The sequence below is a fragment of the Euleptes europaea genome, chromosome 20 (genome assembly GCF_029931775.1).
Source record: "Euleptes europaea isolate rEulEur1 chromosome 20, rEulEur1.hap1, whole genome shotgun sequence".
Lineage (NCBI taxonomy): Eukaryota > Metazoa > Chordata > Lepidosauria > Squamata > Sphaerodactylidae > Euleptes > Euleptes europaea.
Window position 1 is genome coordinate 19,332,486 of NC_079331.1, and position 26,383 is coordinate 19,358,868.

The window sequence follows — 26,383 nt, forward strand, 5'->3', positions numbered from 1 at the left end:
TGGACTCTATGGCATCACATCCCTGCTCAGCTCTCATGAAGGGGAGGGGCTGTGGCTTAGTGGTAGAGCATCTGCTTGGCATGCAAAAGGTCCCTGGTTCAATCCCTGGCATTGCCAGTTAAACAGGATCAGGTGGTAGGTTTTATGAAAGACCTCCACCTGAGACTTTGGACAGCTGCTGCTATTCTAAGTAGACAATACTGACTTTGATGGACCAAGGCCCTGATTCAGTAGAAGGCAGCTTCATGTATGTCTGCATCCTTCCCCAACCTCTGTCCTCCAGAGGCTCCACCCCCAAATCTCCAGGTATTTCCCAACCTTAAGCTGGCAAACCAAACATCGCACATATTGTCTTATTAGGGTTGCCAGCCTCTAGGTAGTGGCTGGAGATCTCCTGCTATTACGACAGCTCCATGCAACAAAGATCAGTTTATCTGGAGAAAATGGCTTCTTTGGACGATGGACTCTATGACATTATACCCCTCTGAAGTCCCTCCCCTCCCCAAACACCACCCTCCTCAGGCTCCACCCCCAAAACCTCAAGGTATTTCCCAACCCAGAGCTGGCAACCCTATGTCTTATAGTCCTAAATATTCTTTCTGAAATCCACCAAAATCTTAAACAGCTGGTCTCTCCCTGAAGGGTACATGTCTTAAGTAAGGACTTAAATCGAATTATCTCTGACAGACTACACATTTGAGTTGTATTTGTGTTTTATACTCACACACACACACACACACACACATTAATTGAGCCACTAAATACTTAAAAAACCTAGAGGGAAAGAGAGACGGGAAAGTACAAACTCTTAAAGCTCTCTGACTTACAGGATTAAATAAGACATCCAGCTCCAAATGGATCGTCCCTTTCGAAGGAAGTTCCAAGTCTTTATTCTTCAAAACGTAGCAGCTCTGCTGTCCATTTCTTATCTGAAATTGAACATGGAATGAAAAGGGTCTCCATAAAAAGCACTGTTTGCTTATGTTTATATAAATTCAATTTCTTAACAAATAGGAGAAAATTCCAGAAGTAGGGATGTTTAAGTTCATTTAACAAAGCAACCGTTTGAACTATTAAAAACAAACATTTAAACATTAACAAGCACCCAACGATGCCCAATTGAAACCAATAGCATTTAGTTCTGAGAAAGCATGCCCTTTTTACATTGAGGACACCGGCTAGATATAAAGCCAATCAGCTCTGTGTATTTGATGCTGCGCAGATTCAGACCAGATTGTACCGAACTTGGGCTCTAACCTTAGGATGTGTGTTACATCCATCTAGAGAAGCAAAGGATGCTCCTCCCATGCCACAAAAGGATGTCTCAGAATGGAGAAGTTCCACTGGATTAATAATTCCCCATCAATAGAAAACTCATTCAGTTAAATCCTCTCCCCTTGACACGGTTGTCAGGTCCCACCTGCACACCGGCAGGGGATGGGTGGGGGTTAAGGTTGCCATTTCCAGGTTGGGAAACTCCTGGAGATTTGGGGATGAAGCCTGGGGAGGACAGGGACCCCAGTGGGATACGAGGCCATAGAATCCACCCTCCAAATCAGCCATTTTCTCCAGGGGAACTGATCTCTGCAGTCTGGAGATGACGTGGAATTCTGGGGGATCCCCAGGTCCCACCTGGAGGTTGGTATCCCTCCCCCTTAATGTTATCATGGTGTTATTTTGGGTTTGTTTTTTTTTGTTTTTGTTAACGGGGGAGCATTAAAACCTTGGAACACCCCCCCGCAGTCTGAAGCAGTGCAGTCTATCCCACCATCTCAGACCTCTATTACCTCTAGGGTTGCCAGGCCTCCTACCAGCAAGGCTCGTTGTTCACCACCACTCCCAGCTGAGACGGGAGAAAAATAAAGGACTGCTACCATAGAGTTTCTGGTGATTCCTAGATAGGGTTGACAGGTCCCGCCTGGCCACCAGCGGGGGATGGGGCGTAGGGTTGCCAGATCCAGGTTGGGAAACCCCTGGAGATTTGGGGATGGAGCTGGGGGGGCAGGGACCTCAGTGGGGTACGATGCCATGGAGTCCACCCTCCAAAGCAGCCATTTTCTCCAGGGGAACTGATCTCTGTACTCTGGAAATGAGATGTAATTCTGGGGGATGCCCAGGTCCCACCTGGAAGGTTGGCATCCCTACTAGGATTGCCAGGCCCCCCCTGGCCACCAGGAGGGCAGGTAGGGTTGCCCGATCCAGGTTAGGAAACTCCTGGAGATTTGGGGATGGAGCCTGGGGAGGCACAATGCCACAGAGTCCACCCTCCAAAGCATCCTTTTCCTCCAGGGAAACTGATCTCTGTAGTCTGGAGATGAGTTGTAATTCTGCGGGATCTTCAGGTCCCACCTGGAAGCTGGCATACCTATTCCTAGAGCTTCCCATAGTCACTTCCGGGATGTACCCAGAAGGGACATGGCAACGTTGCTTACATCATGCCTAGGGTTGCCAGGTCCCTCTTCGCCACCAGCAGGAGGTTTTGGGGGCAGAGCGAGGCTTGTGGAGGGGAGGGACTTCAGTGCTATAGAGCCCAATGGCCAAAGCAACCATTTTCTCCAGGGGAACTGATCTTTATCAGCTGAAGATCAGTTATAATAGCAGGAGATCTCCAGCTAGTACCTGGTTGGCAACCCTAATCACGCCCCCCAAGCCTCCATCCCCAGCCCTCCTGGCAACCCTAGTCACCTCATTCTGTTCTATTTGGAGGATAAGCCTAAACCTACATTCTGTGGAATTTCAGAGAAATCGAATAGCTAGAGCCCTAAATGACATGGTTATTGGCTGGGGGGCAGGTAAAAAGTATAATTAAAAAAGTATCAGGGCCTATCCTAATGATATAGTTGCTATTCTGTATTGTAGAATACCTGAAACATGACCAACTGACAGCCAGTAAAATCTGCCCTGGAATCTAGACAGTCAACAGAAAATCATTAGTGCCTGCTATTTAACATTGTAAACAGCTCTTTCCTTGCCAAATAGTGAAGTTGGGGATGGGGGGAAGCCAAATAACTCATGAAGCAAAATTTCAACCCCAAATCATGTTTAAAATGGAACATCCTCCCCCCGCCCCGACTGACTAGCTAAATAAAGTTGACATAGAATTTGAATAACCCTAATTTGGAAAAAAAAATGCATACAAGTGTTTTTTGTTTTGTTTTTTAAAGAACACATCTTCATTCCCTCGAACTACTTTATACGTAGAATTTCAGATGTGCTTGCAAGTTCTAATTTGCCCACTCACCCTTGTGGGGTTAAACATTTATGCAAAAAAAAAAAAAAGTCATTTCCCAACCAATTTACAAGCCGTTTGGCTCCGCGCTGAGGTGTCTTTCATTTTTAAAAAGTGACAGCAAAAAAAATAAAATAAAAAAAATGCACATATTATATACGGTAGGCTAAGTATTGATTAAACATTTGGCTTTATTTTTATTTATTTATTTATTTTAGGCAGAGAACCAGCTAATTCTGAACAGAAGCGACAATAAAAGCTGTCACTTACCAAAAAGCTTCGTTTGGGGAAATGAAAACATTCACAGATTTAAAAGGTAATGGGCATGAATTTGAGGGCATGAAATTGTAGCTGTATTTAAAGTAGCTACCGCAGAAGCGGGATGAAATGTAGTACAGCCTACAGATGGGGAGAAATCACAGGGTGAGCCAATTCAAGGGACAAATCATTTGCGTCTAGGATTAGCAACCTCCAGGTGGTGGCTGGAGATCTCCCGCTATTACTAAGGTTGCCAACCTCCAGGTATAAGATAGAGATCTCCAGCTATTACAACTGATCTCCAGCCGATAGAGATCCATTCACCTGGAAAAAATGGCCGCTTTGGCGATTGGACTCTACGGCATTGAAGTCCCTCCCCTCCCTAAACCCTGCCCTCCTCTGGCTCCGCTCACAAAACCTCCCGCTGGTGGCAAAGAGGGACCTGGCAATCCTAGTTATTACAACTGATCTCCGGGTGACAGAGATCAGTCCACCTGGAGTAAATGGCTGCTTTGGAAGGTGGACTCTACAGCATTATACCCCTCACCTTCTCAAACTCTATGACATTATACCTCTGCTCAAATCCTGCCCTCCTCAGGCTCCACCCCAAAAATCTCCAGGAATTTCCCAGCCCGGAGCTGGTAACCCTATTTGGTTCTGATGGTCACCCCACCTCCTCTGTACTAAAATGTGTTGTTCGAAGACTCCCTTATTTGTACATGGGGTTGCTGGAAATTGTAGTCTTATAGACGTCCAGGTATGGTTGCCAAAACACAGATGGCAACCGCCAGTAAGAAGTAGTGGGTGGGGCCTGATGTGCCAGCGTTGCCCCCAGCATGTTGATGTCACTTCTGGTAAAAACTAGAACTGTCAATTTTAGGTGATCTAGCATTTCACAAAAAAACTCTATGGCTTTACCACAGAGTTTTTTTGTGAAATGCTAGAATGTCCACCACAGTTTATTTTTATCCGTAAGTGACACACACTCCTTCCCCCACCAATTTCCTCCTGCCAGACCCTGAGGTGCTGGTGAGCAACAAGCTTGGGAGGCCTTGCTTCCCTGTCTCCAAGAGCCCTATTCACAAGTTACGGTGAATGCATAAACATCAGCATAAGGGTTAGAATCATAGAGTGTTGGACTAGTATCTGGAAGAACCAGGTTCAAATCCCCACTTGTGCCATGTAAGTTGGTGGGTGACCTTGGGCCAGTCACACTATCAGCCTACCCTACCTCACAGGGTTGTTGTGAGGATAAAATGGAAAAGGGGAAAGAACCACGCATGCTACCCTGAGCCCACTAAAGGAAGCTTAAGATGAATCCCAAAAGAAATGGAAGCTTTATTGTGACTATGCATATTTGAATGTGTAACATAAGAAATATATATTTCAAAGTAGAGGATAGAAGATGTTAGAAGACTAGGAAATAATAGGGGGTAATAGGGCAGTAAAAAGTATAGAAATAAATTATACTTAAGCTAAAGCAGGGAGGACAAGCATAACTAAGTATAGTAATATTAGATATTGTTTATACTTTTATAATATAAAGACTTGGTTAATTAGAAGACTGGAATAGTTAAAACGTAGGATATTTATATAACGCACATGTTATAGAACAGTCCATCATTTAGTTAAATCAATTGTATGGTTTATATGAGTATCTTAGCAAAGGTAGTCAATTATCGATTTCCCTGTTAGAACGACAAGACTGTATGCATGTGTGTCGGTATGTGTTTGTAATTTTAAAAAATCTTTAATATTTTTTTAAAAAGATAATAATGTACCAAATAAGCAACAGCGTGGGTCAGAAATCTTTATTTCAGACCTCTCCTCAACAACCTTAAGGAAAGGAGTAATTCTCAGCTCTCCTTGCACTGGCAATTTGTGATGATAATAGTAACCAAGTTGTTATAAGGATCATAAGGTAACGCACATAGAAAGACTTTTAAACATACAAGATGTCAAATATTATTGGCAAGGCGATTTCCCAGATGGAACAAATGGCACCACATCGGCATCCCTACGGGATATCGAATCTCACCAATCCGCATGCCAGATTTCTCTAGGATTAATGGATCCATCAGCTCGACAGAACAAAACAACGTCCCAGGAAAAACGGATGCGCAGGAGTGCAGGACGCTACTAATACGGCCAGCCAATGCTAAACCTATTAAGTGGTAACCTTAGTGACCGCTTGAGAATTTTAACAAAATGGGAAGAGTCGGAGATTGATACAGTACAGGATGCCAAAGAGACAGGGCCCTTGTGGAAGAGAGGCAGGCTTCCCTTCTTCTTGTCTCGAAGAAAAATAGCCTACTGACTTCTCTCCCACTCCCCGCCATTAACTTCATATCAGAAAGCTCCAGATGCGAGTCAGACTCAAATGCAAACTCCGAGCCAACTATGGATGACATGACACAAAACAGCAAAAACCTAACGCCGCCGTTGTAATCTCCTGGAAACCAAGATGATAGTGTCCAAGAGCACAGAGGCCACACTGAATCCTCTTCCCTTCTGATTTCGGAACAAAGTTAGCAACTTGGGGGCACAGTGGGATAGAAACTGGAGTCGCCGATTTCAGGTTGGGATCTTCCTGGAGATTTTTGGGGTAGAATCCAGGGAGGGCAGGGTTTGGGGAATGGAGGGACCTCAATGGGATGTAATGAAGAAGAAGAGTTGGTTTTTAAAGAGAATCAAACCAGCTTACAATTGCCTTCCCTTCCCCTTCCCACAACAGACACCTGAGAGCCAGCGTAGTGTAGTGGTTAAGAGCAGTGGTTTGGAATGGTGCACACTAATCTGGAGAACCGGATTTGATTCCCCACTCTTACACATGAATGGTGGATGCTAATCTGGTGACCAGGTCGGTTTCCGCACTCCTACACATGAAGCCAGCTGGGTAACCTTGGGCTAGTCACAGTACTCTCCGAACTCTCTCAGCCCCACCTACCTCACAAGGTGTCTGTTGTGGGGAGAGGAAGGGAAGGCGATTGTAAACTGGTTTGGTTCTTCCTTAAGTGGTAGAGAAAGTTGGCATATAAAAACCAACTCTTCTTTTTCTTATTGTGAGTTAGGTGAGACTGAAAGAGTTCGGAGAGTACTGTGACTAGCCCAAGGTTACACAGCAGGCTTCATGTGTAGGAGTGGGGAAACCAACCCAGTTCACCAGATTAGAGTCTTCCAATGTTAACCACTACACCACACAGGCTCTCCACACTATATGGCACCACAATGCAATATAGTCCACCCTCCAAAGCAGCCATTTACTCCAGGAAATCTGATCTCTGTAGTCTGGGGAACTCAATGGTAATTCTGGGAGATTGCCAGGCCCCCATCTGAAGGTTGGCCAGTAAAAACTGTTCCAAACCAATTTGTGGGTTTATTTTTTAAATGTCTAAAATGGCCTTTCTCTGCACAAAGGAAAGCTGGCTTCACCTTGCAGGAAAGATGGTATAGGAGGAGAGTGGGACTGAGGATTTAAGGAGCTTCTTGAAAAATCACAGCTGAAGCAGCCTGGATCTTCAGTGTTTAAACATGTGACATAATTTGTATCCTGAAATACAAAGGTGGCCTGTAGCAGGAGACATTGGTCCATTTCACACAACATGGACCCATACCTGGATAAATGTGAGGGCTAAACGACACATCCAGCTGTGAATGCCCTGAATGTAACGTGAGAATTATTCAATGGGTTTACATAGAAAATGAACAGATCACACATGCCTTCACTGCAATGCGTGAACAGGGCTAAACGAAAACGACTTGAACACATGAAGCTGTCTTATACTGAATCAAAGTCCGTATTCGTCCATCAATGGGACCTTCTGCATGCCAAGGAGATGCTCTACCACTGAGCCACAACCCCTCCCCATTTTCCAATATCTGCTACCTGAAATCTGTTGAAGTGGCAGAGCCAAAGACTAGGGCTACCAGCTCCCCCCTGGCCACCGGCAGGGGGTGGGAGGGCAGGTTTGCCAGATCCAGGGATGGAGCCTGGGGAGGACAGGAACCTCAGTGAGGTATAATGCCATAGAGCAAAGCAGCCATTTTCTCCAGAGGAACTGTAGTTTGGAGATGAGTTATAATCCCAGAGGATCCCCATGTCCCACATTTAGGCTGGCATTCTTACTAAAGACTGAACCTAGAACCTGCAAAAAGATGTGCTCTACCAGTTGTAGATGCGATAACAAAAAAGAGAGGCCAAATATTTTATCAGACGTGGATGAAAATCTTTGGATCCCTGCACGCCAGGTAAAAACTAAATTGGGGGCTGGATCTGACACTGTAACCCACTACTTTGCCTTGCCTGAGATAAAGACCATTCCATCTTAAACCTGAACAGAAGTGTAGTGTCCAGATCACGCGAAGTGATGGTATCGCTTTACTCTGCTCTGGTTAAACCTCACATAGAGTACTGTGTTCAGTTTTGGGCACCGCAACTTAAGAAGGATGAAGACAAGCTGGAACGTGGCCAGAGGAGGGCAACAAAGATGGTGAGGGGTCTGGAGACCAAGTCCTATGAGGAAAGGTTGAAGGAACTGGGTATGTTTAGCCTGGAGAGGAGAAGACTGAGAGGTGATATGATAACCAAGTACTTGAAGGGCTGTCATATAGAGAATGCTGCCGAATTGTTTCTTGTTGCCCCAGAAGGTCGGACCAGAACCCATGGGTTGAAATTAAACCAAAAGAGTTTCCATCTAGACATTAGGAAGACTTTTCTAACAATTCAAGTGGTTCCTCAGTGGAACAGGCTTCCTTGAGAGGTGGTGAGCTCTCCTTCCCTGGAGGTTTTTAAGCAGAGGCTAGATGGCCATCTGTCAGCAATGCTAATTCTATGACTTTAGGCAGATGATGAGAGGGAGGGCATCTTGGCCATCTTCTGGGCATGGAGTAGGGGTCACTGGGGGTGTGGGGGGGAGGAAGTTGTGAATTCCCTGCATTGTGCGGGGGGGGGGTTGGACTAGATGACCCTGGTGGTCCCTTCCAACTCTATGATTGTATAATTCTATGATTTTCAGAGAAGCTAGACAGGATGGAGTTGAGATTACGGCTCATGCACATATGCCTCCCCCCCCTCTCTCACACACACCTTCCCCTCCCTCTCCCCACCTCCTCAGCCTGCCTCGTTACAGGAATCCTGAGGGACCCTTGACAAATGTCTATAAAATCAAGAGAAAAAGAAATCAAGAACCTAACATCTTCTGACTGTCAGCCCACACAGCCGGCTGCCTCTCTCGCAGGCCATTTGGCAGGCGCTGGCTCTCCGGGAGACCAGCTGCTCACGCCGCTCCCGTCCAGTAACATCAGGGATACGAGGACTCGGGGAGAAATTAAGGGAGTCATCAAAAATGGAATAAAAGATGTTAAGGAGTTGTTCCTCCCCCTGTAAACATCAAATGGTTTGTCGCGCAAAGCTGGCTTTGAGAACCGTTCCAAAATAAAAAGAAAATGGCAGTCAAACCACCACAGAATCTAGAAAGGGGGCCAAAGTGAATGTAAACGTCAAGGATGTCACAGAGAAATAATCAACGGGCAAGAGAGACACTCTCAAGGAGACCGGCAACTTAAAAGCATCCCATGTCGGCGGCTAAATGAGGAGCAGGACGCTATGTAAAAAAAAAAATGAGGGTAGTGTAGTGGTTCGAGCATAGATTAGGATCTGAGAGGCCCTGGGTTTGAATCATTATGCTGTCATGGAAACGTATTGGGTGACTTTGGGCCAGTCGCACATTCTCAGTGCAGCAGACCTCACAGGGTCGTTGTGAGGATAAAATGGAGGAGAGGAGCACGACGCAAGCCGCTTTGGGTCCCCGCTGGGGAGAAAGGCAGGTATAAATGAAGTAAATAAATTAATTAAAAGGTCGGATCTGGTTGGAAGACTACAAAGAAACAGGAAGACACCCCCCCAATTTGTTTGTGCCACCAATTTGACTTCCAAGAGCCTCTGCCTGAGACCCTGGAGAGCTGCTGCCGGTCTGAGTAGACAATACTTATTTTGATGGACCAAGGGTCTGATTCAGTAGAAGGCAGCTTCGTGTGTTCGTGTGTGTTCACTGTTTTTTCAAGGGTTCAATTCGCCACCCCCAATTAGGGCATTCATTCAATAGGTTCTGTTTTTAAGACACTGGAAAAACCTGGAAAACTCATTTATCAAAAGCTACCACAGGAAGGCCCTGACCTGGATGGCCCAGGCTAGCCCGATCTCATCAGATCTCAGACGCTAAGCAGGGTCAGCCCTGGTTAGTACTCAGAATGGAGACCTCCAAGAAATATCCGACTCGCTATGCAGAGGAAGGCACTGGCAAACCACCTCTGATAGTCTCTTGCCTTGAAAACCCCAGGAGGGGTCCCCATAAGTCAGCTGCGACTTGATGGCACTTTACAAACACACAAACACACACATCACAGGAGGTGTGAGCATACAAGCGGGAATCATGGCTCCATTATCCCACTTTCAACTCTGGGCAGGGTTTGTCAACCATCTCCAAACAAGACAGGAGGAAAGAGAGAGTCGATCTCTCTCATCTGCAAGTCACAGCAAAGACATTTGCAGATCCATTATGCTAACTGGAAAGCCGCCTCTCCTCATGTCGACCAAATGTTCATTTCGCTTCCTAGGGTAGTGCAAAGAGGCAAAAATGTTGCAAGTTTGTAGCACACACAGACACACAAAAATCCTTATAAGTGGGCAGCTGAGAGGAAAGGTTTTTTTTATCTCTCCATTCATCAGAATGTTTCACCAAAAGACACACACACACCCCACCTTGGTAAGGAGAGCTATAAATACTATCTGAGACATATCTATCACATAGGATTGTTTTTCTTTCTGCCCGGGTTGCTCAGGACGACCCAAGAAAAGCATATCCCCTTGAAACCATGATATATAGGAATGATATATGGAGCAAAGATAAACTTACAGACAGCAGTGGAATGGCAACTTTTCCAAGGAAGTCCGGCGGCTTGTCTCCGTCTTCATCAAACACTGTCACTTCGAGAACATCGTGGATGTCTTTAACAGGGCTGTGGAAAGACAGTTACAGAGAGAAAAGGGTTAAGAATATGCACCCAGCCCGTCTACTACCATAAAAAGAGAGTCAAGGATCGCTTTTCACTAACCGTGAGAGATTCAAAACTGATAAAAGGAAGGATTTCTTCACACAGTGCATAGTTAAATTGTGGAACTCCCTGCCCCAGGATGTGGTGATGGCTGCCAACTTGGAAGGCTTTAAGAGGGGAGTGGACATGTTCATGGAGGAGAGGAGTATTCATGGCTACTAGTAAAAATGGATAGTAGTCATGATGCATACCTGTTCTCTCCAGGATCAGATGAGCATGCCTATTATATTAGGTGCTGTGGAACACAGGCAGGACAATGCTGCTGCAGTCATCTTGTTTGTGAGCTTCCTAGGGGCACCTGGTTGGCCACTGTGTGACAGACTGCTGGACTTGATGGGCCTTGGTCTGATCCAGCATGGCTTTTCTTATGCTCTTATGCTCCATTGCCTGGGAGGGTTAAAACTCATGTTCCATGACATTCCTCCAGATTGCAAACCAATGTTTGCCATGCTTCCATGCTATGAAGCTTGACAACGTAGAAGGTAACATCTACTGAAGCCCATGGTGTATATGATATGAAAGTGTTAAGAATAAGGTCTGCAGGTGAGACAGACAAAATATAAAACCTGGGCTGGGCGTGTACGCCACAGTTCCATCAAGGGTTCGACAAACAGATGTAGCATTGGATAAAGTCTTTCTCAACTTTGAAGGTTCTGACCCTTCAAGCCCTTTCTGAATTGGATCTCTCCTATGTGAAGGATAGCCTCTCCCCATGAGCACAACAAACCTTAAGATCCTCACAATAAGATTTGTGCTCTGAGAGAGCCAGCATGGTGTAGTGGTTAAGAGTGGAGGACTCTAATCTGGAGAACCGGGTTTGATTCCCCACTCCTCCACATGAGCTGCAGAGTCTAATCTGGAGAACCAGTTTCAATCCACCGCTCCTCCACATGAGCAGCAGACTCTAATCTGGTGAACCAGAACTGTTTCCCCACCCCTCCACATGAAGCCTGATGGATGACCTTGGGCTAGTCACAGTTCTCTGTGAACTCTCTCAGCCCCACCTACCTCACAAGGTGTCTGTTGTGGGGGGGGGGAAGGGACGGTGATTGTAAACTGGCTTGAGTCTCCTTAAGGGTATAAAAACCAACTCTTCTTTTCCTGCCTTGAAGGAGGTAAGATTTGTGACAGTCAAGGCAGCTTTCCAGCCTGGCGTAGTAGTTAGAGTGATGCACCAGGAGCTGGGAGACCCAGGTTCAAATCCCCACCCTGCCCATGGAAGCTTGCCAGGTGGCTACTTCTTAACTCTCAGCCTAACCCTACCTCACAGGGTGGTTGTACACATAAAATGGAGGAGAGGAGAACGATGTAAGCTGCTATGGGTTCCCACTGGGGAGGAAGGCTGGATGTACATTATGTAAATAAGTAAAAACATTCTATGGTGGCCCCATCCTTACTGAATGGGCGGCCAGTTGAAATCATAGATGTCTTTTCTCTCATCCAATTGAGGCTATATTGTTTAGTAGGGTTGCCAGATCGGGGTTGGGAAATACCTGGAGACCTTTGGGGTGGAGCCTGAAGAGGGTGGGGTTTGGGGAGGGGAGGGACTTCAATGCCACAGAGTCCAATTGCCAAAGTGGCCATTTTCTCCAGGTGAACCAATCTCTATTGGCTGGAGACCAGTTGTAATAGCAGGAGATCTCCTGCTAGTATCTGAAGGTTGGCAACCCTAATTGTTTAGCCATGGCTATTTCCTAACTTAGTTTTAATGGTGTTTGTTGTGTTAATATGCCGGGTTTCTAGTTGGCTTTCATTTGCTTTTTTATTTTAAGCCACTTTGAGGAACAAGGGAAAGTGGTATAGAAATACAACAAGTAAAGAAACATCTAGTTTCTAAAACCTGTCCAGATCTACCCCTTTCAAAGCCCCCTGGTCTCCCTTGGCCTATTGCTCTTACAAGTTTCCTAAACTCAAGAGCTGCCTGATTTCCAGCTGCAAATCCACTTACAAAGTGAAGACCTGGTTCCACTCCGGATTGAGGTTCTTGTAAACGGTGTAACTCTGTAGCCGTCCATTCCCTAGCTCGAGCACGCAGAAGGGGTCGCTTTTTCCTGGAAAGGGAAAACAGCTCTTTTTAAAAGTGCATAATCCAGGGAGGGAAATGCCAGACGCTGCTTTCTCGTTTCGACCCTTTCCCCAGCCTCTTGAGAAATGTGTTCTTGCTTGATTTGCAACAACTAAGTTCTGCTCATATGATGGAGGGTGTATGTGAGGGCAAGTGGAAAATGGTTTTGCTGCAGGGAAATAAGTAGCTTGCTTCAAAACTCAGAATCCTTTAGCATGCCATTTGCACCATTGCTTCTCTGGAAGACTAAGACTTTTCCTAAAACAAGCAGCTGAATTGAGACACAAAATATTAACTGTGAGGAGAGGTGGTTCAGAAGGTAAACTCGGTAGGATTCTTTCCCCCACCCCCACCCCAAAATATACATTTAAAAAAAAAATATTTATTCAAGTAACCAAAATGTACATTTCTCAATAGATCTGTACATTTTGCATATAAAAACACTATTGTACAATGCTTCATCCTCCCCTCCCCTCCCCAACACAAGATATCTTACAACCTTTTGAATTATTTTTATTACCCAAAAAATACTGAGATCCATTGCTAAGTTAACCATGCTGTTTTTCCAGCATATATGGTACTAACAGCAGCCAAAGGGGGGGGGAGGAGAAGGAGAAGAAAAGTTGGTATTTTTATGCCGATTTTCTCTACCGCTTAAGGAAGAATCAAACCAGCTTAGAATCACCTTCCTTTCCCCCTCCCCACAACACCCTGTGAGGTAGGTGGGGCTGAGAGAGCTCTAAGAGAGTCCAAGGTCGCCCAGCTGGCTTCATGTGTAGGAGTGGGAAAACCAACCCGGTTCACCAGATTAGCCTCCGCTGCTCATGTGGAGGAGTGGGCAATCGAACCCGGTTCTCCAGATCAGAGTCTGCCGCTCCAAGCTGACCTTTGGGTTGCTTTTGAAGACACGTTGATCTCATTTGTCATTTCTCAGATGCTGACAGGTCAGTTTTAGGCAAGGGGGTTCTAAGGGGCATTGGCCACATTTACCCCGGCTTGGATGTCACTGGGAAGCAGGTTATCTCCCGCTTTCCCACAGAATTGTGTTGTTTAATGCACTACCCAGGTGTCAGTTCTCTGTTTTGAAATCTTTCCCAAGCTTGCTTTGCTGTGGTGTTTCGTGAAAGGCATCAGGAATACCAGGATGACAGCTGCAGTGTATTGGTTAAGAGCGGTGGACTTTAATCTGGAGAAACGGGTTTGATTCTCCACTCCTCCGCATGAGCAGCAGACTCTAATCTGGAGAATTGGGTTTGATTCTCCACTCTACCATACGAGCGGAGAACTCTAATCTGGTGAAATGGGTTGGTTTCCCCACTCCTCCACATGAGCGGCGGACTCTAATCTGGAGAACTGGGTTCGATTCCCCACTCCTCCACATGAAGCCTGCTGGGTGACCTTGGGCTAGTCACAGTTATCTTTGGGCTCTCTCAGCCTCACCTACCTCCCAAGGTGTCTGTTGTGGGGAGTGGAAGGGATGGCAATCGTACGTCGGTTTGAGTCTTCTTAAAAGGTAGAGAAAATTGGGGTATAAAAACTCCCCAAGTCGTCTTCTCCTGTGTGGACAGGAACAGCTGGATTTTCCTGGTCCTACTGACACTGGTGCCATTTCACCTGTTCCAGTCCTGTGGCAGCTATTCTCTCCCCCCACAATATCACAGGGTACCGTTTTGGAGGGTTGTTTTTTTTAAAATGTTAACTGGCATAGCAAAATATCAGTATAGTGGTACATTGGTATGCTGATTACTGGATTTAAAAAAAAACCTCAGTAAAAGCCTCTGTGGAGGGAAGGCAGCACGGTATAGCCCGATCTCTTCAGATCTCGGAAGCTCAGCTGGATGGGAGACCACCAAGGTGGAAGGAAGGTGATGGCAAACCACCTCACTTGCCTTGAAATCCCCTTGCTGGGGTCACCATAAGTTGGAAGCTCAGCTGGGTCAGTACTTGGATGGGAGACCACCATAGAAGGCTCTGCAGAAGAAGGCGATGGCAAAACACCTCTGCTTCTCACTTGCCTTGAAAGCCCCTTGCAGGGATCGCCTTAAATTGGAAGCTAAGCAGTGTCAGTACTTGGATGGGAGACCATCAAGGAAGACTCTGCAGAGGAAGGTGATGGCAAACCACCTCTGCTTCATCACTTGCCTTGAAGAAGAAGAAAACTTGGCATTTATATGGCCAGGGCGCCGTGGTGTGTTAGAGGCAGCCCGGAACACTGTGTAATTTCAAATCTCTGTATCAGCCACAAGTTAAGTGTAATATCTTAAGTCTGACTCTTAAACAATCCCCGTAACAGGTGTTGGGATAAACCTGTCTGAGACCCAGCGAGTTATTACCAATCAGAGTAAGCTAGAGGGACCAACGGCCTGACTTTCTGCCCAAATGCTTCCCCCTGTGTGTCTCTCTACTGCTTGGAAAAGCACAAATCCGTCCCCATTCCAACTGGAATCAGCCAACTGGGACTTCAGCCGTTGGACACCAGTAAAAGAGAAAAGTTTACAGCCTCACTATTTCATACCTGAAAAATCTGCAGCTAACAGATCGACAGCTTTTAAAACTTTGACTTGTAAGAATCCAACATCCTTTACATTTTGGAAAGAGTTCCAAAGACACTGAGGGAAAAATGGTCAGAGGAAAAAATATATTTTAAATTCCAGTTTGAGAAGGAAGCTACGAGCAATCTTACCATTTTCTCCATTTCCTCGTAGTCAAGACTCTAATTCCCCTATCCCCACAATTAGAAACTCATGACTAATTTATTTTCTGGTGGCAACAATACCCTAGTTGAACATTTCCAACTATTTTAATTCAAATTTGCATAAACATGATGCTTGAAAATTGTTAAAAGTACACCATTTCATTTTGTTTTTTGTAACTGCTGGTTTTAACTCTAGCTTGTGAATTCAGCATTAACTGTTTCACAACTGTAGCATCTACATACAGAAATCCACCGACCTCTACCTTCTTCTGGTCCCAACCCCACCATACGTCATGCTCAAAGAAGAAGAAGAAGAAGAGTTGGTTTTTATATGCTGATGTTCTCTACCTTTTAAGGAGAATCAAACCAGCTTACAATCCCCTTCCCTTCCCCGCCCCACAACAGACACCTTGTGAGGTAGGTGAGACTGGAGAGCTCTAAGAGAACTGTGACTAGCCCAAGGTCACTCAGCTGGCTTCATGTGGAGGAGAGGGGAAATTGACCCGGTTCACCAGATTAGAGTTTACCGCTCATGTGGCAGAGCGGGGAATCAAACCCGGCTCTCCAGATTAGAGTCCGCCGCTCATGTGGAGGAGTCGGGAATCAAACCCGGTTCTCCAAATTAGAGTCCGCCACTCATGTGGAGGAGTGGGGTTTCAAACCCAGTGCTTGGAAGATGAACGCCTATAGAAAGATGCTCTTTGCAGGAAAAAATAAACACAAACTTCCTTACTTCTGAACTACTGGTATTCTCTTCCCCCCCTCCCCCGAAAGTAGGTTCACTTCCAGTTGTTATGGAAAATTCCCACAATCACATTTTCCTGGATTGTACTGCTGCAGGTAGTAATGGTGAGTTTGCATGTCTGGATGGATACTCCTCCCATTAAGAATAACTCCCTGCACAGAGAAAGATAGCATGGCAAGGGGGAAAGCTCAACTGAATTGTTCTTTTTCCACACAGGAAGATTCTTCCTCTGCCTATGGAGGAAACCTAACATTCTTTTCGAGCATTACCTTGAGAGCCAGTGAGTTGGAGTACCGGTAATTAGAGCACCAGACTAGGTTTTGAGAGACCCAGGTTGAAATCTCCACTCTGTCCTGGGTGACTTTGGGCCAGTCACACATTCTCAGCCTAGCCTACCTCACAGGGTTGTTGTGAGAGTAAAATGGAGGAATGATATAAGCCACTTGGAGTTCCCCCTGGGGAGGGAACTGTGGTTCAGTTTGTAGAGCATCTGCTTGGCATGCAGAAGGTCCCAGGTTCAATCCCCAGCATCTCCAGTTAAAGGGATTAGGCAAGTAGGGTCTGCCTGAGACCCTGGAACTGCTACTACTCAGAACTGCTACTACTCAGAACTGCTGCAGGTCTGAGTAGACAATAATGACTTTGGGGGTTACCACACTTTGTATTCCCAGCGATGTATTAAGAGTTTGAAAATGTTGTAAAAAACATCACTTTAAAATGGTTTTTGGATACCACGGCTTATAAATGGTTGGAAGACGTCTTCACAGCTAAAGGGGCGAAGCAAAGTGAGAACAATATTTTTTATAACATTTTCAAACTCTTAATACATGGCTGGGAATACAAGTGCGGTAACAGCCTTTGATGGACCAAAGGTCTGATCCAGTAGAAGGCAGTTTCATGTGTGTTCAGAGAGGGGTTGTGGCTCAGTGGGAGAGCATCTGCTTGGCATGCAGGTTCAATCCCTGGCATCAATCCCTGGTTCAATCCCTGGCATCTCCTGTTAAAGGGACTAGGCAAGTAGGTGATGTGAAAGACCTCTGCCTGAGACCCTGGAGAGCCGCTGCCGGTCTGAGTAGACAATACTGACTTTGATGGCACAAGGGTCTGATTCAGTATAATGCAGCTTCATGTGTTCATATGTTGGGGGAAAAGACCAGGTATATATGAAGCAAATAACATAAATAAATTAATAAGTGACACAATCCTCTACTGGTTTTATTTATATATTTACTTCCTTTGTTCCCCACTTGTCTCCTCACTGGGGACCCAAATTTCTCCCTATCTCCAGTGTTATCCTCCCAACAACCCCGTGAGGTAGGTTAGGCCGAGAGCGTGTGACTTGCCCAAGGTCACCCACCACGCTTCCACGGCAGAGGAGCGATTCGAACCTTGATCCCCCAGACTGTAGTCTCGCCAAGATACCATTCCAGCTCTTTTGTACGAACTTGGCCTCACTAGTTGAAAGTCCTCATGATAAAACTAAACTGGGTTTGATAACAAGCTGACATTTGGGAAGAGCAAAACAAAAGTCGAAACAAATTTGGAGGCAAAAGATGACAAATGATCTGTCTGTCTCTCTGTGTGTAAGGCAGAGACTCCAGAGGAAATTATTATTTTAAGAACTGTCAAATGCAAACTGCCCATATGGCCGCAGGCTAACTGTACAGACAATTGATTAATCACACTAGCCACAATATTTAGTGGGTGATATATTTTCTTCCCCCGTTAACAGACATGCAATTAGGAGCCGGGCTTCGGAGTCATGTTCTGGCCTCTTTCCCCTCTCCCATTTTCAACAAATAAGAAAAAGAAAGTCAGAAAGAAAACCAGCAACCAAAACTCACGTAGCGCTGAGAAATCTGCTTCCTTTCATTGGGGTCTCCCAGAGGGGAAATGCACAGATCCGAGATAGAAACTCCTGAGCAGGGTGCAACAGAGACCACCACCAGCAGAGACCCCGGCTGTTTCTCCAGCGCCAATTCCAAGCGGTTTGCCCACTTGTCAGGCAGCGCAACAATATCCACTTTACACCTAAAGCAAAACAAGGCAAAAGCAGAGGACGTTAAACGCGTCACAGCCAACTCCAGCGTACAAAACAAAACTATCGAGTCATGGATGTGCCTCCCAAGACCTCCAAAGTGCTTTACTGTCTGTAAGATCAAGCTGGGTGAGAGTGCTCAAGCACATATGCGCTAATCCCGCCATGCAACTGCGCCATTTATAAAGGTGTTCAGGGGAATCTCTTCTTTGGAAGAGGTCAATTTCCCATCATGTGAAATGCTCGATATGAGCCAGAGGGCGTCCAACCACTACATTCTTCTTCTGAGGTATTGTTTCAGGTGTCCCCACCTTCTAAAGATAGACAGGTAACAAACCTGTCTATCTTCTTGGTCACAGCACCAAATTTCATAGAATCATAGAGTTGGACGGGACCACCAGGGTCATCTAGTCCAACCTCCTGCACAATGCAGGAAATTCACAACTACACCCCCATCCACACACACCACCACCAGTGACCCCTGCTCCATGCCCAGAAGATGGCCGAGATGCCCTACCTCTCATCATCTGCCTAAAGTCATAGAATCAGCATTGCTGACAGATGGCCATCTAGCCTCTGCTTCAAAACCTCCAGGGGAGGAGAGCTCACCACCTCCCTAGGAAGCCTGTTCCACTGAGGAACCACTCGAACTCTTAGAAAATTCTTCCTAATGTCTAGACGGAAACTCTTTTGATTTAATTTCAACCCTCTGGTTCTGGTCCGACTTTCTGGGGCAACAGAAAACAACTCAGCACCCTCCTCTATATGACAGCCCTTCAAGTACTTGAAGATGGTTATCATATCACCTCTCAGTCTTCTCCTCTTCAGGCTAAACATACCCAGATCCTTTAACCTTTCCTCATAGGACTTGGTCATGCTAAAACTTACATCTCGCCAAAGGAATTAGAACTTTGTTTTACTAAGGTCTGAGAGGCTGGACATTATGGAGCATATTCAGTTAAAAGTTGAAGAACTGAGAATGTAAGAAATTTTTATTTGTTTTGAAATGTGTATGAATATATATATGCATAAAATTTATAGGGGGAAAAAGTGGAATTCCTTCCCTCTGTCTGCTGCTTTTTATCACGGTTTTCCGTTACTGGGTTAAGATTTTGCTTGTCTGCCATTCCACAATGACACCTCCCTCCCTGCCTTGCTGCATTTTAATTTTGGTTCTATCTGGTTTTATGATGTGTTTTATAACGTTCTGCTTTTAATTGTTAGCTGCCTTGGTGGCCCTGACGTATGGTTGTCAACCAACCAACCAATTTATAGTCCCCTCCAAGTGGGGCCTAGAGATTCTCTTGAAATCTCCAGATGACCGAGATCACTTTCCCTGGAGAAAATGGCTGCTTTGGAGGGTGGGCTCTATGTCACTGTACCCCACTGAGGTCCCTGTCCTCTCCAGGCTCCACCCCCAAATCTCCAGGAATTGCCTAACTTAAAGTTGGCAACCCTATTCTGAATGAACAGAAAGGTGGGGTTCATTTTAAATATATAAATAAATATTTTTCTTAAACCCACCAATGCAAGATATCTGATTCTTTGGGCTGCCTACTCTGGCTGTAGGGAAATTCTTAGTGATTTGGGGTATAACCAGTGTCCAGCAAAGTTTTAGGACAGGAAAGAGTTCAGTGGGAATGTAAAGTCATACTGTCCACCTTCCAAAGCTGCCATTTCCTTCAGGAGAACTGACCTTCATAGAGGCTAGGAACCCTGATTCCATACATTCTTTTTAACGAAGGCTGTCTGCTCCAGGATGGGAACTACCTGGAGATTTGAGGGACGCAGCCTAAGGAAGGTGGGGTTTGGAGAGGGGAGGGACTTCAATGAGGTATAATGCCACAGAGTCCACCTTCCAAAGTGGCCGTTTTCTCCTGGTGAACTGATCTCTGTCACTTGGAGATCAATTGTAATAGCGGGAGATGTCCAGCCACCACCTGGAGGTCGGCAACCTTACTTATAACTCACGAATATCTGCATCAGACAGTTTATTTGTGGTTCTGTATTACACTGAACAGACTTTTCCCGTTGTGGCCAAGTGAGAATAGAGCTAGTTGCTTACTGAACATTGTTCTTTTTTTTTTTTTTTTAAGGCTTTGAACACTTTCCTGATTCTTCAGGCCTTTGATATTCACATACCAGAAATGTGAAAGTCAAGCCTGGTTATTACAGCGTGCAACAGTTGGTTTTAAGACATAAATATGTGTGTGTTTTTTTAAAAAAAAAAACCATTTTGGAGATCATGCTCAAAGGAAGAAGGGTTTTTTACTTCGTTTTTTTGGTAAAGGTCCCCTGTGCAAGCACTGGGTCATTCCTGACCCACCAGGTCATTCCTGCCCGACGTTTACTAGGCAGACTTTTGTTTACGGGGTGGTTTGCCAGTGACTTCCCCAGTCATCTTCCCTTTACCCCCAGCAAGCTGGGTCCTCATTTGACTGACCTCGGAAGGATGGAAGGCTGAGTCAACCTTGAGCCGGCTACCTGAAACTGACTTTCGTCGGGATCAAACTCAGGTCGTGAGCAGAGCTTGGACTGCAGTGCTGCAGCTTACCACTCTGTGCCACGGGGCTCCTTGTTTTTTGGTACAGAAAGGTTAAAAGAGAGAAGGAGGGTTCCCTTTTAACATCCAGTCGGGTCTTAAAAGTATGCAATGCAAATTCAAGAAGGTAGTGGAATGAGTCACCTTCAAAAGATGGCAAAATCCAGATGTGTTACAGGCGGTAGACCTCTCTCGATATTTTGAGGGCTTCTCTCCCCCGCCTCAAGGAAAAGCTACAGCCTGAAACTCATAAGGATTTCCTGTTTAGTTTTGTTTTTGTAACAAACCTCCTGGAACTTCTTGTCCGGATCATGTTTTCCAAAGCACCTTCTGGATTTTTTTTTTCTTGGAACAAAAACTTCAGTCTCCAGAGTCTTTCCAAAACATTTTTGTTCCAAGGATTGGGAGTGTGGAGGGGGGAGTTTGTAGCTCTGCAAAGGACCTGGGGTATCATCATTTAAATGCCTCGCAGTTGGGAATAAATGAAGTGCAACTTGCAAGCAGCTCTCAGGATCTGAGCCCTGAAGGAGAATGTTGCACAAAACACTTGCCACAAAAGCCAAAAAAAGAACGGAGAGGGAGAATCCCGCCGCTTGATATGCAAAGGGAGTCGGGCTTCTGAAAATAGCCAGGCGAGAAACACAATTTGCAGTGGGTTTGCAAAGCTTAAGGCCTGCCAACAAGCTGGTGTTTAAACAAAAACTTATTAATGTGTTGGTGTAATAGGCACACACACAGAGAAAGATTCCTTGGGTTCCTCAGGTGGGCTCTTCCTAGGTAAATGGACTGTGCCTTCTCTCCTGATTGCCAATTGTACAACTAGAAGGGGATCGAAATCTGACACCCGTCTGCCACACACCGCAAGCCTTCCATTTCCGAATAGCCTGTTTTGAAAGGCGGGGGTCTGCTTGGGCATCAACCAGCTCCCCCAAACGTTTAAATTAAATTCAATCCGGGGAGAAACAGAGTTGCCAGAAGAGGGGGGGGAGAGGGGGGAGATTGAGCAATCCATTTGCAATTTGTTTAAAGTATTTGTTTTCCTAAGAATTAAGGCCAAGGAATGAAGGGCCTCTTCCTTGAGCAATGCATGGAAGGAACCAGCGACTTTCTCCTTAACCTTCAAACCATCCGATTATTATTTTTCAATGCACTTGGCGTATATTTCCCTCCTAAACCAAATTCCCTATGTTTCTAGAAATAAAAAGTCCCACAAAGATTTATTTATTTATTTGTGGGGGAAGTTATGTTTGTGATTGTCTCGAAGGCTATATCTCTCCAGAACATTTAAAAACAATTTCTGGACCACTGTTTTGTTAATAAACTCATGGGGTAGAATACTGTATTTTTAGTAATCCATCAGGTTAAAAAAAATCAGCAAAATCTGTACATTTTCTAGGGTTTATTCTCTACCTATGGCCTTTTTTTTTGTACAGAAAGTAAATTTTAAAAGGCTGTACTTCAGGTATATGGTTTACTACTAGGGTTGCCAGCTCCGGATTGGGAAAATCCTGGAGATTTTGGGGGGTGGAGCCTGAGGAGGGTGGAATTTGGAGAGGGGAAGGACTTCAGTGCCATAGAGTCCAATGGCCAAAGCAGCCATTTTCTCCTTGTGAACTGATCTCTGTCGGCTGGAGATCAGTTGTAATAGCAGGAGATCTCCAGCTAGCACCTGAAGGTTGGCAGCCCTAGGTATAATGCCATCAAATACACCTTCCAAAGTGGCCATTTCCTCCAGGGGAACTGATTTCTGTCACCAGTTGCAACAGCGGGAGATCTCCAGCCACCATCTGATGATCGGTAAACCTATTTAATACTGTACAGGTGATAACATCCTCAGAGGAAAAGATTTCATGAAGTCACTTCCAATTTCAAAACAGGAAGTCACTTCCCAGGAGTCTCTGCCCCAAAGTTCCTGGGGACTGCCAGCCAAGGGCAGGCATCCCTATCTTCTCTCCTTCCCGAGATACCCGTAGGGGCAACTCAAGATATTTGGTCACCCCCAAAAGACTCACCCATCCCTTCTCGAGCCCACACCTAGGGTTGCCAGGTTCCTCTTCACCACCGGCGGGATGTTTTTGGGGTGGAGCCTAAGAAGGGCGGGGTTTGGAGAGGGGAGGGACTTCAGTGCCATAGACTCCAACTGCCAAAGCAGACATTTTCTCCAGGTGAACTGATCTCTATCAGCTGGAGATCAGTTGAAATAGCAGAAGATCTCCTGCCACCACCTGGAGGTTGGGAACCCTACCCACACCATTGCCAGATGGGTTCAACCCCTCAGCATAAACTGTGGTATCATGTCATCACCAAGGGCCCTTGTTGAGGATTTGATCAATATGGGCTAGCAAAAACACAGTCCCAGAAGGGGAAAGGCACGATGTTAATGTTTTAATCCATTAATTAGTGAAACAGGGCCCCAAAGAGCAGGGAAAGGGGTGCTCCGCAGAAACAATATTTTGAAATAGGGACTATTTAGAATTTTTTATCCTGAAAATGCCTCCTTCATTCAAAGTACACCTCGGGTTCTTCATGGCTGCTTTATCGTCTGCTTCTTTGAAACAAATTTTGGCCATAAAATGTACACATTTGGCAAATGCATTTGTGTGTTAATAAATTATGTGTTATGCCTGTAAGTGCCATGCTTTTTCTGACTAAGCGCCATACAAATTGCAAATAACAACCAAGAGGTACAAAGTTAGGGCTGCCAACCTCCAGGTGGTGTCTGGAGATTTCCTTCTATTACAACAGATCTCCAGGCGACAGAGATCAGTTCCCCTGGAGAAAATGGCCGCTTTGGCAATTGGACTCTATGGCATTGAAGTCCCTCCCCTCTCCAAACCCCACCCTCCTCAGGCTCCGCCCCAAAAATCTCCAGGTATTTCCCAACCCAGAGCTGGCAACCCTACAGAGTACACACAAATCTATAAAAACAGCAGCAAACCATGACAACTGACAATAATAGCAGTGCATGTGAAAAAGTACCAAACATTTGTCCTTCCCTAAAACACAAAAATCAGAGCCCCGTGGCGCACAGTGGTACGATGCAGTACTGCACTCAAAAGCTCTGCTCATGACCTGAGTTCGATCCCGACGTAAGTCGGTTTCAGGTGTGGGGGAGGGGAGGAATAGGATTGACCAAGCCTCTAAACAGGGTATATTATACTATAGTTGGGGATTTAGGTCACAGATAAAATTCCTGATTGTTCATCATTCTTCTAATTTCCCCCTGCTCATCTTGTGGACTCCCTGGTCCCAGACTCCAAGCCTGTCAGTCACTACAATTTATTTTGCTGCAACTTAAAAAAAAAAAAAAGGTGAAGAGTTTATTGTTCTCAATACCGGTCATTATCTGATCAAGAAGGTGTTTATCATGCATCTCTGTCACCGAACCGGTTCAGATTATTTGAGGCTTCGTTTTTAATATTATTATTTTTTAAGCCTGTGAAAGCACTAAAAGTTTTTTGGCCAGAAGAGTCAAGCAAGAGAGGAAATATCCAGCCTGCTGATGGTTGCCGAATCCTGGCTGATTGAAGCCATCGGGAAAAGCAGAGCAAACACCAGTTTGCCCGATCCCAAAGCATTTCAGTACAGATCAAGTTCCTACCCAAACCATCTGGGATCGTTTAAGCAGCAGATCTAGCCCTGTTTGTACCGTTTTGCTAAGGGATTACAAGCAGAATCCACACCTGCAGAATGGCCGGAGACCCTCTCAAAAGACATTGGTATGTTTAAACCGTAAGTAATTGAATTCAACAATAGCACAAGGGAGGGAGAGAGAATGAACACCTGGTTAAAAACGAAATGCACCCTGACTTCAGTGTACAAAGGCAAGCTGTTCACTTGTACATTTCGGTGTTTTTGCAGCAATTTTTCGGTGCGCTCTGCAAAACTATGCTTTCCCACCAAAAGAGCATCATATGAAATGCAAAGTAATCCCGCTGTCACTCAAACTAAGGATCCCAGCAGATTATAAATTTGGGACGGAAGCCCTGTTCACAAGTTACAGGTACAACACAAGTAGCAGGCAGGCACAGCCATTTTCCAGGCCCCTAGGTACAACACAAGTACAATCTGAGTCCAATTTCTTTTCCTTTATACATGCGCAGAGTAATTTCCATGATACATGCCATGCCTGTACAGCTCTAGCTCGCATTTATCCAGGTCGTGGGTCCTTGTTTCATTTGTAAAGTGAACATACGTAGGCTCTTTCTTACAAACAGGCATATGCATGTACGAGCAGAATGCATGCGAATTCACTGTTAAGGTGTAAACAGGGCTACTGATTCTTCTGAAAATGCTATCCTTGCGGGAAGATGCCCCAGACACCAGGTACGGCATTTGCAACGATTTGCTGTATGAATTAGTTTCAGAGCGTCGCCATGTTGGTCTGCAGTAGAACAGTTAGATTCAAGTCCAGTAGCCCCTTAGAAACCGGCAAGTTTTTCACGGCATAAGCTTTCGAGGGTCAGAGCTCCCTTCGTCAGACATGAGTAGGAATAGAGAATGTACAAACTGTTGCCGACCTCTTCTTCTCCAAACCTCTGCTAGTGTCAGCCCATAAAGCGCAATGGAGACTGGGTGACTAGTACAGGAACGGAGGCCTATCTGCACGGTCAGTAATTCTATACGTTGCAGGAAATGGTGAAATGCATTTCCCAGAAACGTCACCTTGGCAAGCATCTGCGGTTGAACTTAAATTAAATTTAAATAGAGCATTAAATTCCCATTCCCCAGAGAATCATGGGAACTGAAGTCCTCAGAGTCCTAGACTCATAAATACCACCCAATGATAGTTCCCAGGATTCCTGGGGGGGGGGGGTACCGCACCAGTTCTGCGTTGGCCGATCAGTTCATGCTTCGACTCACTGCATGGGGAGAGAAAGCCAAACTGAGCTGATGGCCTGCCCCCCATCTCGGCATTGCCCCCCATCTCTGCATTGAGTCATCTGCATGGAGAAGACATGTAGGAGAAGGGCACATGGGTACACCCCTCCCCCGTGATCAACAATGCTGCTTTCCTAGCATTGCTGATCGCGGGGAGGGCGCATGGACGTGGGGCACTTCCTCTGCATGTTTGTGCCATGAAGAGAACTCTGTGATCACAGAGATCTGGTCCCCTCTCCCCCCACAATTGTGGTGAGTCAATGTACAGACGGGTCATCCTCACAGGGCTACAGTTAAGCTGTATCTAGGGTTGCTATGTCCCTCTTTGCCACTGATGGGAGGTTTTTGGGGTGGAGCCTGAGGAGGGCAGGGTTTGGGGAGGGGAGGGACTTCAATGCCATAGAGTCCAATTGCCAAAGCGGCCATTTTCTCCAGGAGAACTGAAGTCTAACAGCTGGAGATCATTGTAATAGCAGGAGATCTCCAGCTAGTACCTGGAAGCTCAGCGGAGGGTAGGTGGAGTTGCCAGGTCCCTCTTCATCACTGGTGGGAGGTTTTTGGGGCGGAGCCTGAGGAAGATGGGGTTTGAGGAGGGGAAGGACTTCAATGCCATATAGTCCAATTGCCAAAGCAGCCATTTCCTCCAGGCGAACTGATCTGTCGGCTGGAGATCAGTGGTAATAGCAGGAGATCTCCAGTTAGTACCTGAACGTTGGAAACCCTCGCTGTATTGCTGGCACTAAGTTTGATTTATCAGATGGGACTTTCACCTGTTTATCGACCTGCAGGGCATAGTTCAGTGCATAGTTCAGTGGTA

At 45.7% G+C, this 26,383-nt stretch overlaps 1 protein-coding gene across 5 annotated transcripts in view; it reads right to left on the minus strand.

Annotated features, from left to right (window-relative positions):
• The window catches only part of MCTP2 (multiple C2 and transmembrane domain containing 2), a 140,199-nt gene that overhangs the window by 64,114 nt on the left and 49,702 nt on the right, over nt 1-26,383 (minus strand). For all 5 annotated transcript variants that reach the window (XM_056865713.1, XM_056865717.1, XM_056865716.1 and 2 more), the window contains 5 exons: nt 17,950-18,136; nt 15,181-15,274; nt 12,549-12,651; nt 10,402-10,504; nt 828-929 (listed from right to left, as the gene is read on the minus strand). In XM_056865713.1, the coding sequence (XP_056721691.1) occupies nt 828-929; nt 10,402-10,504; nt 12,549-12,651; nt 15,181-15,274; nt 17,950-18,136 (589 nt within the window). The remainder of the gene's footprint in view (nt 1-827; nt 930-10,401; nt 10,505-12,548; nt 12,652-15,180; nt 15,275-17,949; nt 18,137-26,383) is intronic.